Source organism: Pleurodeles waltl, chromosome 7 (assembly GCF_031143425.1).
Source record: "Pleurodeles waltl isolate 20211129_DDA chromosome 7, aPleWal1.hap1.20221129, whole genome shotgun sequence".
NCBI lineage: Eukaryota > Metazoa > Chordata > Amphibia > Caudata > Salamandridae > Pleurodeles > Pleurodeles waltl.
In genome coordinates, this window is record NC_090446.1 from 1,494,529,321 (window position 1) to 1,494,541,888 (window position 12,568).

Here is a 12,568-nt window from a genome sequence, read left to right on the forward strand (position 1 = left end):
TAATTGCAGGCCAACCCAGCAAAGCACACACAGCAAAGGGGCAGTACTTCTCCAGCTCTTCAGCTCTTCTCCTTGGCAGAGGTTACTCTTGATTCATAAGTCTTTGTGAGGTGATATCAAGTCTGGAGTTTTGGGTGCAATACTTACACCCCTTTCTGCCTTTGAAGTTGCCCAACTTCAAAGAGAAGTCTCAGTTGTTTACAGGATCTTGCCTTGCCCAGGCCAGGCTCCAGAGACACATCAGGGGGTTGGAGACTGGGCAGGCACAGCCCGTTCAGGTGTAAGTGACCACTCCTCCCTCCACTCTAGCCAAGATGGCTCATCAAGATATGCAGGTTACATCCTGCCCCCATTTGCATCACTATCTGGAGGAGATTCACAAACAGCCCAACTGTCAGTCTGACCCAGACGGAATCCACAAACAGGCAGAGTCACAGAATGGTTTCAGCAAGAAAATGCCCACTTTCGAAAAGTGGCATTTTCGAACTAACAATCTAAAAAACAACTTCAATAAAAGATGTATTTTTAAATTGCCAGTTCAGAGACCCCAAACTCCACATTTCAATCTGCTCTCAAAGGGAAACTGCACTTTAAGGAGATTTAAAGGCAGGCCCTAAATTAACCTATGAGAGAGATACGCCTTGCAACAGTTGAAAACGAATTTGGCAGTATTTCACTATCAGGGCATATAAAACACACCAGTATATGTCCTACCTTCTAAATACACTGCACCCTGCCCATTGGGCTACCTATGTCCTACCTTACATGTAGTAAAAGGGAAGGTTTGGGCCTGGCAAGTGGGTACACTTGCCAGGTCGAATTGGCAGTTTAAAACTGCACACACAGACAATGCAGTGGCAGGTCTGAGATATGTTCACATGGCTACTCGTGTGGGTGGCACAATCAGTGCTGCAGCCCAATAGTAGCAGTTGATTTACAGGCCCTGGGCACATATAGTGCACTTTACTAGGGACTTGTTAGCAAGTCAAATATGCCAATTGTGGATAAACCAATCACCAATACAATACACATAGGGGGCACTTGCACTTTAGCACTGATCTGCAGTGATAAAGTGCACAGAAACAATAAACCAGAAAAAACAGAGTCCAGCCTACCATAAAACAAGGAGGTCATATGGAAAAAAAGACAGGGGAAACACAAAGATGCCAGGTCTAACAATCATCTTATATTCATCAGTTGTTGCACTCTTGCTTGTCTTGTATCTTGCCTTTCTTGCATTCAAGTGTTGTACTCTTTCTTGTATGCATCACCTGTTGCTACCTTACATTTATTGTATTCATCACATGTTGCACTTGTAATCATCACTTCTTGCTTGTCTTGTATTCATCACTTCTTGCAATCTTGCTTGTCTTATATTCGTCACTTGTTGCGCTCTTGCTTTTCTTTCATCACTTTTTATGGTTGCTTTTATGTATTTATCGCTTGTTGCTCTCTTGCTTTTCTTGTATTAATCACTTGTTGCACTCTTGCTTTTCTTGTATTAATGTCTTGCATACTTACATTTCTTTTGTTCATCACTTGCTGCACTCATGCTTGTCTTGTATTCATCGCTTTTTGCACTCTTGCTTTTCTTATACTTATTGCATGTTGCACTCTTGATTTTCTTGTGATCATCGCTTGTTGCACTCTTGCTTTACTTGTAGTCATTGCTTGTTGCACTCTTGCTTTTCTTGTAATCATCGCTTGTTGCACTCTTGATTTTCTCTTGTAATCATCGCTTGTTACACTCTTGCTTTTCTTGTTGTCATTGCTTGTTGCACTCTTGCTTTTCTTGAAGTCATTGCTTGTTGCAATCTTGATTTTCTTGTAGTCATCGCTTGTTACGCTTTTGCTTTTCTTGTTGTCATCGCTTGTTGCACTCTTGATTTGCTTGTAATCATCGATTGTTGCACTCTTGATTTTCTTGTATTCATTGCTTGTTACGCTCTTGCTTTCCTTGTAGTCATTGCTTGATGCACTCTTGATTTTCTTGTAATCATTGCTTGTTACGCTCTTTCTTTTCTGATAATCATCGCTTGTTGCAATCTTAATTTTCTTGTAGTCGTTTGTTGCACTCTTGATTTTCTTGTGATCATCGCTTATTGCACTCTTGATTTTCTTGTAATCATTGCTTGTTGCACTCTTGATTTTCTTGTAATCATCGCTTGTTGCACTCTTGATTTTCTTGTAGTCATTGCTTGTTGCACTCTTGATTTTCTTGTATTCATTGCTTGTTGCACTCTTATCATGAGTATCAATTCTTCGCTTTATGAGAAAAGCTGTGCAGAGCCTTGGTGCAGGGGTGGCCAAGAGGATTATGGGAAACCAATGCCAACGCTTTATCCCATGAGTCCTTTCCTCATGTGAAGGGCTGGGAATGCACTATCATGCTTTAAATGCTAATTTCAGCCTCATCTCCTGCACCCTCCTCCCCTCTTCTGATCACTCTCCTCCTTCGGGTTCCTTCTTTCCCTCTCTTCTTCACTGCAGTGCTTTGAAGCAGTTTTAGAGTATTGGTGATTTCTGGAACATCAGTTTACACTCACTAAGATCCGTTCAGGGTTACTAGGAGCAAAAATGCCGCTGCACAAATACAATTGTGCAGGACTCAAAGGCAGTCATGCCTGTTTAACTTCTACGTCTTAGTTTATGGATATATTGGCCCTCATTACAACTTCGGCGGTCTTTAGTAAAGACCGGCGAAGCTGCGGGCACCAGTATACAGTCTTGTATTAATCACTTGTTGCACTCTTGCTTTTCTTGTATTAATGTCTTGCATTCTTACATTTCTTTTGTTCATCACTTGCTGCACTCATGCTTGTCTTGTATTCATCGCTTTTTGCACTCTTGCTTTTCTTATACTTATTGCATGTTGCACTCTTGATTTTCTTGTATTCATTGCTTGTTGCACTCTTGCTTTACTTGTAGTCATTGCTTGTTGCACTCTTGCTTTTCTTGTAATCATCGCTTGTTGCACTCTTGATTTTCTCTTGTAATCATCGCTTGTTACACTCTTGCTTTTCTTGTTGTCATTGCTTGTTGCACTCTTGCTTTTCTTGAAGTCATTGCTTGTTGCAATCTTGATTTTCTTGTAGTCATCGCTTGTTACGCTTTTGCTTTTCTTGTTGTAATCGCTTGTTGCACTCTTGATTTGCTTGTAATCATCGATTGTTGCACTCTTGATTTTCTTGTATTCATTGCTTGTTACGCTCTTGCTTTCCTTGTAGTCATTGCTTGATGCACTCTTGATTTTCTTGTAATCATTGCTTGTTACGCTTTTTCTTTTCTGATAATCATCGCTTGTTGCAATCTTAATTTTCTTATAGTCGTTTGTTGCACTCTTGATTTTCTTGTGATCATCGCTTATTGCACTCTTGATTTTCTTGTAATCATTGCTTGTTGCACTCTTGCTTTTCTTGTAATCATCGCTTGTTGCACTCTTGATTTTCTCTTGTAATCATCGCTTGTTACACTCTTGCTTTTCTTGTAGTCATTGCTTGTTGCAATCTTGATTTTCTTGTAGTCATCGCTTGTTACGCTTTTGCTTTTCTTGTTGTCATCGCTTGTTGCACTCTTGATTTGCTTGTAATCATTGATTGTTGCACTCTTGATTTTCTTGTATTCATTGCTTGTTACGCTCTTGCTTTCCTTGTAGTCATTGCTTGATGCACTCTTGATTTTCTTGTAATCATTGCTTGTTACGCTCTTTCTTTTCTGATAATCATCGCTTGTTGCAATCTTAATTTTCTTGTAGTCGTTTGTTGCACTCTTGATTTTCTTGTGATCATCGCTTATTGCACTCTTGATTTTCTTGTAATCATTGCTTGTTGCACTCTTGATTTTCTTGTAATCATCGCTTGTTGCACTCTTGATTTTCTTGTAGTCATTGCTTGTTGCACTCTTGCTTTTCTTGTAATCATTGCTTGTTGCACTCTTGATTTTCTTGTAATCATCGCTTGTTGCACTCTTGATTTTCTTGTAGTCATTGCTTGTTGCACTCTTGATTTTCTTGTATTCATTGCTTGTTGCACTCTTATCATGAGTATCAATTCTTCGCTTTATGAGAAAAGCTGTGCAGAGCCTTGGTGCAGGGGTGGCCAAGAGGATTATGGGAAACCAATGCCAACGCTTTATCCCATGAGTCCTTTCCTCATGTGAAGGGCTGGGAATGCACTATCATGCTTTAAATGCTAATTTCAGCCTCATCTCCTGCACCCTCCTCCCCTCTTCTGATCACTCTCCTCCTTCGGGTTCCTTCTTTCCCTCTCTTCTTCACTGCAGTGCTTTGAAGCAGTTTTAGAGTATTGGTGATTTCTGGAACATCAGTTTACACTCACTAAGATCCGTTCAGGGTTACTAGGAGCAAAAATGCCGCTGCACAAATACAATTGTGCAGGACTCAAAGGCAGTCATGCCTGTTTAACTTCTACGTCTTAGTTTATGGATATATTGGCCCTCATTACAACTTCGGCGGTCTTTAGTAAAGACCGGCGAAGCTGCGGGCACCAGTATACCGCCAGTGCTGGCGGTATTTCTGGCTCCCTATTTCGACTTTTCAGCTGGGCCAGCGGACAGTAACAGTGCCAGCGGAAAAGTCACATCAACATTGCAGCCGGCTCGTAATAGAGCCGGCGGCAATGCTGATGTTCAATGGGTGCAGTAGCACCCGTCGCACATTTCACTGCCCGAAATTCGAGCAGTGAAATGCGTGATGGGGCTGTGCCTGGGGGCCCCTGCACTGCCCATGCCAAATGCATGGGCAGTGCAGGGGCCCCCAAGGGCACCCCGAGTCCCCCTTACCACTAGCCTCTCCATGGCGGTGTTTAGCGCCATGGCCAGGCTGGTGGTCGGGGACTCATAATCCCCAGGGTAGTGGTGCTTGCACCGCTGCCCTGGGGATTATGACTGCCAGGCAGAAGCCTGGCCGTATAATGGAGGGGCCGGCGGTATGGCCGTGGCTATTGCACCACGGTCATAATAGCTGGCGGAACACCGCCAGCCTGTTGGCGGTGTTACTGCCAGCTTATCGCTGGCCGTCAGGGTCGTAATGAGGCCCATTGTGTGCAAAGGAAAATTGTGCCTACTTGAGCAGATTATGACTTCGTTGGCACAGAAACGTATGGCCATCCTTTAAACCCTGGTGGTAATTCCCTGTGTGAGGAAAAGTGGAGTCCAGTTTACATCCAGCTGACACATTTACCCAGTGCCACGTCAGGCACGAGTGCAGTTTTCTCTGACGCACTGGGAGGTGTGGAGTGGAGTCGTGAGAGTGACAGAAGAGGGGATCATTCCTGGGGTGTAAACCTCTTCGCAGCACCCTTGGGTATTTGCACGGGCGCTGTGCAGAAGTTGGCTGTCATACAGGAGAGTTTAGGATTCTGTAGTTCTTTCCATGATTTGACTGGCAGTTCAGTATGCCACGCCTGTAGCCCACAAAATATCCTGATCACAGTGCTATGTGTCTCCCACTAGGTGTAAAGTAGCTTACCACGGGTCCACTCTTAGGGGACTCCACCCAGTACCGTGGCGGGCAGGGAAAAATGCGAGTTCTAGAGAGCTACTGGTTTGAGTGATCTCTGGTTCCACAGCGGTCTGTTTCACACCTCTGGGGAAGAATGTTCCAAACCACATCCGTCTGGCGCCCCCCCCGCCATCTTCCTTCTTGTTAGGCTCTCCCACAAAGGAGTTCCAAAAACTGATTCCTGCTCCTTCTACCACAACCTGTCAGTGCTTCTCCGTCCTGTGAGCCCCCCCCCCCCCCCCCGGGTCCCCATCTATTTTGCTACCAGACTACAGTTTACACGCCTGCCTGCCATGTGCGCTGAGGTGAACAATCAGAGATCCACAGGGACTTCCGGTGAAAGGGCAGGGGTGCGCGCTCCATCAGCCAGGCAGCGACATTCCCACCCCAGCATCTGCACAAGGCCCTTACGCATCCCCCAGTAACATTCGTGCACAGACAGCACCGAGGAGCACAAAAACATCTCTATTCAGTCTTGTTCCCAAGCCAGTGTCCAAAAATAATGCTGAAATACAAATATTTCCCATCGCACCTAATACTAATACATTCTGTATGTACCCTGTAACAGGACATAAATTACCCTAAAAATGTATCTCTAAACATTCCTGTGACACAGAATAGAACACAGATTAAGAAGTGTGTGCACGCTGGTGTACGTCTGACAGACAAGAGTGCAGTCACACCACTTGCGAGTAATTACCATATATCTCAAGGCTAAGGGCTTTATTGAGAGTTTGGCAAACAGTATACTCCATCAAAACATGGAGGGTATCCTTCCGCAGTGTTACAAGCACCAAAGGCGATGACGTACTTGTCATACGTCATACGGGATATCAGCCACGTTTGGGGCAGATACCCCATCTGACATACTCCAAATAAAGCCATACACAGGTTTACAGGAATGTGCGAACAGCAAAACATGCCTCTCCCTCCCACCTAACTATCCCAATATGGAACCAACACCAAATAAAAAAAAAAAGTGACGCGTTGAATGATTGAATGAATGGCAGCCACCGGTAATTGCTCGGGCCTACTGCAGACAGAGACAAGTCACATGTGAACCAGATGCCACTCCGCCCTGCGCATCTTCCAACCGCACACCCACTTCCCACTTGGTCATCTGTTGGGAAAGGAAAAGGCGCTATAGGGTCCATTAATAACCAGCTGTGCGCTATATAAAGACCAATGAAAATAATGAAGGATTTTGTGTCAGCGTAGTAAGTCATTCTAATTATCTGTTTTCCTGCAAAGTGTCAGGGAGGGTGTGGGTAAACCTCTTTAAGAGGCTGATGGCTTCAGACTCCTGGATGTGACAGACGCCCTGAAATCCGGGTTGTTTCACTTGGAGTGTAGAGCTCTTCTCATCAGGAATGGGGGAGGGGGTTCTGAAATTGATATAGGATGAAAGATGGCTCATCTCCAAACCCTAACAGGATAAAAGGAGGAATGCATTCAGCCGTGGATTCCAACAATCATATTCGTCAATCTCCAGTTAGAATCAACACTGGATTGGATGTGCAGATTTCACAGGGGCGGGGGAGGGGGTTATTGGCGGGGTGGGGGGGGGGGGGAGGGGAGGGTAAAGCATGGCCGGTCAGAAGCAGGGGAGGGCCGGGTGTAGGGGGGGGTCACCAAGAAGGTTCCCATCCTGCAAATGTTCATTCCTTACAACGTAACCAAACTTGAAGTCCCCCCCCCGCGAAGTCCCTGGAGGTGGCCCTCTGGACCCAGTCACGAGCCTGCCGCCCTTGCACAGTGTACTGTGAGACCCCCCCCCCCCCCCCCCCCCACAAAAAACACATATATACCAACACCGAACACCGCGGGGGCTGCGGGGGCCTTTGTTACGACACCGATTCTTTAGACAAAGGGGCGGACCTTGACATATCAAGTATAAAGCAGGAATTCCAAGTCACTCCTAGAAGCTCGAATTTAAAAAGCTGCCCCGGGCTTTAGAGTTTAAAGCAGTCTTCAACTAACGTTAACGGGATAAAAGCATGAAGTGGTGTACTGGGGTTTTTACATTTTTTTGGTGCACAATTACCCATTACAAAAGCATTCTGGTCTGTGCATCATGGCCTCCCTCGAGCTCACTGGATAAAGGTGCCCTAATCTACTCTAATTTTAAGTGCTGGCAACCCACGAAGATTTCAGTATTACAGGTATACAATTTCATAAAGCAAAAATGCATTATCAAAGAAAATCAATTAAACACGTCAGTCAATTTGGGCGGAAAAAGGGAACAAGGAAGGATGCAGATGGTGTCAAACTCAGAGGAAGACATTTTGGCCGCTTTTGCCGCGACCTGCAACCCCCCAGTCCACCTGGACGAGTGTTTTCCACTCTAAAGGAAGTCCGGCAAAAGCGCTCTGACGTGTAGAAAACTTGGCAAGTCTCCATTTCCCTGGGGCTAAGAAACGGCCAGGAGGACCCCCATTTAAAAATAACAATGCCCCCGGGACTCGGCCCACCGGGTCCTTGTTAATAAACAAGCATGGGAGATAGGAGATGCTTTTAAGCCCTGGGGAGGTCCCTCTGGAACCCCAGCACCACAGCTAAGAGGTTAGGGTGACTCTATCCTGGCCCTTCTGTGTTTTTTTTAACTTTTTTGTGGGACTCAGCTGAAGCAGAGTCCCAAGATGGCTGCCAACACTTCCTGGTTTGAAGTGTTGGCAGCCAATCAGATCTCTGCAGAGATCAGGAGTATTCACAAAGCCTTTGCGCCTCCAGATATACAAATTTGGTTTTCTTTTAATATTTCAAAAAGTGCTGAACTGATTTGCACCAAATAACTAAAAGGTTTCTTTCTGGTGCAAAAGCTCATTTTCTGTCAAATTTAGTGTAATTCCATCCAGCAGTTCGGGGGGTAGTCATGTTCAAAATCACTATGGGAATTAAAATGGGAAATGCCTTTTTTTGACCCCCTTTTTTTTTTAGCCCCGCTTGTACTGTTTCCCTACCCCTCTAGCCCTGATGCAAGAGCCTCCCAAGGCTTAAAATCACAGCAAATCCGCAAATCGCACCATGATTTTAAAAAAAAATCACTATGGGAATTAAAATGGGAAATGAGGTTTTTTTTACCCCTTTTTTTTTCAGCCCCGCTTGACGGATCACCCTGAAACTTCCCATGCACAACAAGATTTTCCGGCACACTTTTCTTTGGAAAATTTTGTTAAGATTTATTAATGGCGACCGCCAGTAAGATATCTATCTGTCTATCTATCTATCTATCTATCTATCTATCTATCTATCTATCTATCTATCTATCTATCTATCTATCTATCTATCTATCTATCTATCTATCTATCTATCCATTCATCTATCTACTCATTCTTAAAAAAAGGGAATGGGGTACTGTAACCCTACCCCTCTAGCCTTGATGCAAGAGCCCCCTAAGGCTTAAAACCACAGCAAATCCGCAAATTTCACCATGATTTTTTTTTTTCAAAAATGTGCGGTCACCCGCACTTGCTTTTTTTCAAGGTCCCGGGGCATACCATAGAAATAGGAGGGGAGTGCACAGGGCCCCTCACCTAGGGCTTATGAAAGGCCAGGGGACTGCCACTCCCCTTTATAAATAAATGTAGGAGGGGGTCCAGCACAGTCCCCCCCCCAACCTCGGGGACCCCCACCTCACTCGGTGTTGGAAAAAGAGTTATTGGTAATAAGGCCACTAACCAAATATAGGTTCAGTAAAGGTCTCAGTAAATTATCCCCTTGCTCAACCCTTGGTAGCTGTAACCGAGCAGGCAGGCCTAATTTATGAGACAAGAGTGTAAATTATTCAAAAACACCAATACAGTAAATAAGTGAGATAAAACACATAATACAAATCCCACACCAATCTATAAAAATAGGTTAGATTTGTGTGAGTAAATAGACACCAAAACAACAAAAAATCAATATAGGGAACCGGAGATATGAATTTTTAAAGAATAAACACTTTCTAGTGCTTGGAAACACAAAGCGCTAACTTTATCAAATGTCTCCAAACATCTCCAAACTTCAGGAGCTGTTTCCTGAAGTCCTCCTTGCAGGTACAAAGGGTCCAAAACAGAAATCCAAGGGTCTGAAATCTCCTGGATGGTCCTGGGAAAGTTGGACCACAATTCTCACAATGCACCTAGCCAAATCCTTAAAAGTCCACAGGATGCACTCCAGGCTGGGAATTCTTGCTAGCCATGATGTAGGTGAAGCTCTGGTAGCCTGTAGCTGCAGAGTGTCCACTCCTGAATCCTTCTTGAAGCAAGGCACCGTCCCCAGGGATGTAGTACCAGATTGTGCAGCAGGCGCAGTTCACTTAGAAGTGCAGGCCAAGGGTGCAGATCCAGATTCCAGCAGGGAGGCCTTCTTCCTCTTGTAGTTTCAGGCAGCAGATCTGAGAGGCTATGCACCTCTCACATATATATTCCCAGCTCCTGGGCATCAGGAAGGGGGACACCACTGACCAATAGAATGCAGGGTGACACCAAGATGCATGACCACTTCCTCCAAAGTGTGGCAAATTCCTGTCCCTGAAAGCACCATTCTTCCAAAATCCATGATGGCTAAAATTTCAGCAGAGCAGTCAGAGCTGACTAAACCAACCCCCAGAATGTCTCATTTTCATAGATCTCCTCCTCCTAACATCTGCAAATTCCTTCCTTATGCCTGGTATCTGGTTGAGGGGCCCAGCAGGTGATCTGGCATTCTCTGCCTGTCCTGCTCTCCTTTCAGGCTTGATGTTTTATTGACCTCCCCCCTGATCTGGCATTCCTGTGTAGCTACACAACTACCCTTCACCAAATAGCCTGAACACCAATTATCACCTAATCAAAGCAGCTCTGCTAATCCTGTTAGCACTGATGAATCATAGGGGACCTTCAGAAGGCTGGATTTTGGTTTAAAGAAATTAAAGTCTTACAACTTCTTTTCTATACAACTTATGATAAATTCACCAATCACAAATTGCTGGATTTGTCAAAATAAATATTTTAAGTCATTGAATGACTTCTCTATTCCGTTCCTTACTATATTGACAATAAAATACAATATTGCAATGATAGCCTATGGAGCCCAGTATCTTCAATGGGGGAAAATACATTGAACAGTTTGTTCCTCACCAGGGTTTATAAAAAATCTTTTATAAGGTCCCTGCTTATAGTTACATGTTCCCCACCCTGGGGCACCTAGGGGAGACCCTGGGGGTACCTAATGTGTAAAAATAAGGTAGATCATCACATTTAAAGTGCAGTGCCCATAGCACCAAAGTTGAATTGGAACATCATTTCCATTTTAATGCAGTCTGCAGAGTCAGGCTGCATTTAAAAATGACAGAAAACCTCCAACAGTGCCCTCATGCAAGGGGCAGCAATTCTGTTGGACCTGTCCTTACATGCCCCAATATGTACTAGGGTCTTACAGGTAGTTGGCACCCCCTTGCTATATTGTTTACTAGCGACTTATAGGGCTATCATGCAAATGGTATGAATTTAAATTTAAAGCAGGCAGCAAGGCAGGTCTGCGTTTAAAAGGGAAGAAAGCACACAGCAGTGCACAAATCCAAGTGCAGAAATTCTGCTGGACATGTAATTTCCATGCCCTATTATAACTAGGGGCTTATAGGTAGATGATACTCCCTTGCCTATACACTAGGGCCTTACAGGGTTTGTCAGGCCAATCGGAAGGGTACTCTAATACCTAGTGTACTCTACTACATGTGTGTGTTTTAACATAGCACTGGCCTGGGTCTGGCTAATAGAGCCCAGGGCACAGTCATTTACCATTAGCACCAGTCAGCAACAAAAAAAAATGGGTGTGAACAGGGCAAAAGGATGACTTTTCAACACTGAGGCACTTAAAAATATGTATGAGGGCTGGCCAGCTGGCCATGCCCATGCCCAAGCCCCAGGGCACAGATACATCCGCCACCCTGCGGCAAGTCACCCTAAATTAACACTGGGGGCCTGTGCGGCCCCCACTCAGCCCTGGGGACCGCCACCTCCCCAGGGCCTAACATTTTCTATTAATGCAGGGGTGCATACGGCCCCCCCGGCGCAGCCCGGGTACTGCAACCTCCCCGGGCCTGCACATAAAATTGATGTGTGGGGCCCTTATAAACAAATTCCTTAGTTTGATGAAAGGAAAGACCGCAACCCAAAGGTCTTCATTTTCATGAAAATGAAGACCTTTGGAGTGCGGTCTTTCCTTTCGTCAAACTAAGGAATTTGTTTATATTTCGTAACGGATGTCCTACCGTTAAACCAGTGTAGGAAAGTACCATCTTGCCTGGCATGTTACCCCCATTTTTACTGTATGTATGTTTGTTTTTTCCTATGTGTCACTGGAATCCTGCTAGTTAGGACCCCAGTGCTCATAAAGTATGCCCTGTATGTGTTCCCTGTGTGGTGCCTAACTGTATCACTGAGGCTCTGCTAACCAGAACCTCAGTGTTTATGCTCTCTCTGCTTTTAAAATTGTCACTGCAGGCTAGTGACTAATTATACCAATTCCCATTGGCACACTGGAACACCCTTATAATTCCCTTGTATATGGTACCAAGGTACCCAGGGTATTGGGGTTCCAGGAGATCCCTATGGGCTGCAGCATTTCTTTTACCAACCATAGGGAGCTCAGACAATTCTTACACAGGACTGCCACTGCAGCCTCAGTGAAATAACGTCCACGTTTTTCACAGCCATTTTACACTGCACATAAGTAACTTATAAGTCACCTATACCTCTAACCCTCACTTGATGAAGGTTAGGTGCAAAGTTACTTAGTGTGTGGGCACCCTGGCACTAGCCAAGGTGCCCCCACATTGTGCAGGGCAAATTCCCCGGACTTTGTGAGTGCGGGAACACCATTACACGCGTGCACTACATATTGGTCAATACCTATATCTAGCGTTACAATGGTAACTCCGCACATGGCCATGTAACATGTCTAGGATCATGGAATTGTCACCCCAATACCATTCTGGTATTAGGAGGACAATTCCATGCATCCCCGGGTCTGCAGCACAGAGCCAGGGTACTGCCAAACTAACTTTCCGGGGTCTCCACTGCA

The 12,568-nt window shown here is 44.9% G+C and overlaps 1 protein-coding gene across 1 annotated transcript in view; it reads right to left on the reverse strand.

Annotated features, from left to right (window-relative positions):
• Positions 1-1,548: 1,548 nt before the first annotated feature.
• LOC138247089 (GRIP and coiled-coil domain-containing protein-like) overlaps positions 1,549-12,568 on the reverse strand; it is a 77,275-nt gene continuing 66,255 nt past the window's right edge. The window contains exons 4-6 of the mRNA XM_069201835.1: positions 3,472-4,056; positions 2,923-3,415; positions 1,549-2,279 (exon numbers count right to left, since the gene is read on the reverse strand). Coding sequence (XP_069057936.1) covers positions 1,549-2,279; positions 2,923-3,415; positions 3,472-4,056 — 1,809 coding nt within the window. The remainder of the gene's footprint in view (positions 2,280-2,922; positions 3,416-3,471; positions 4,057-12,568) is intronic.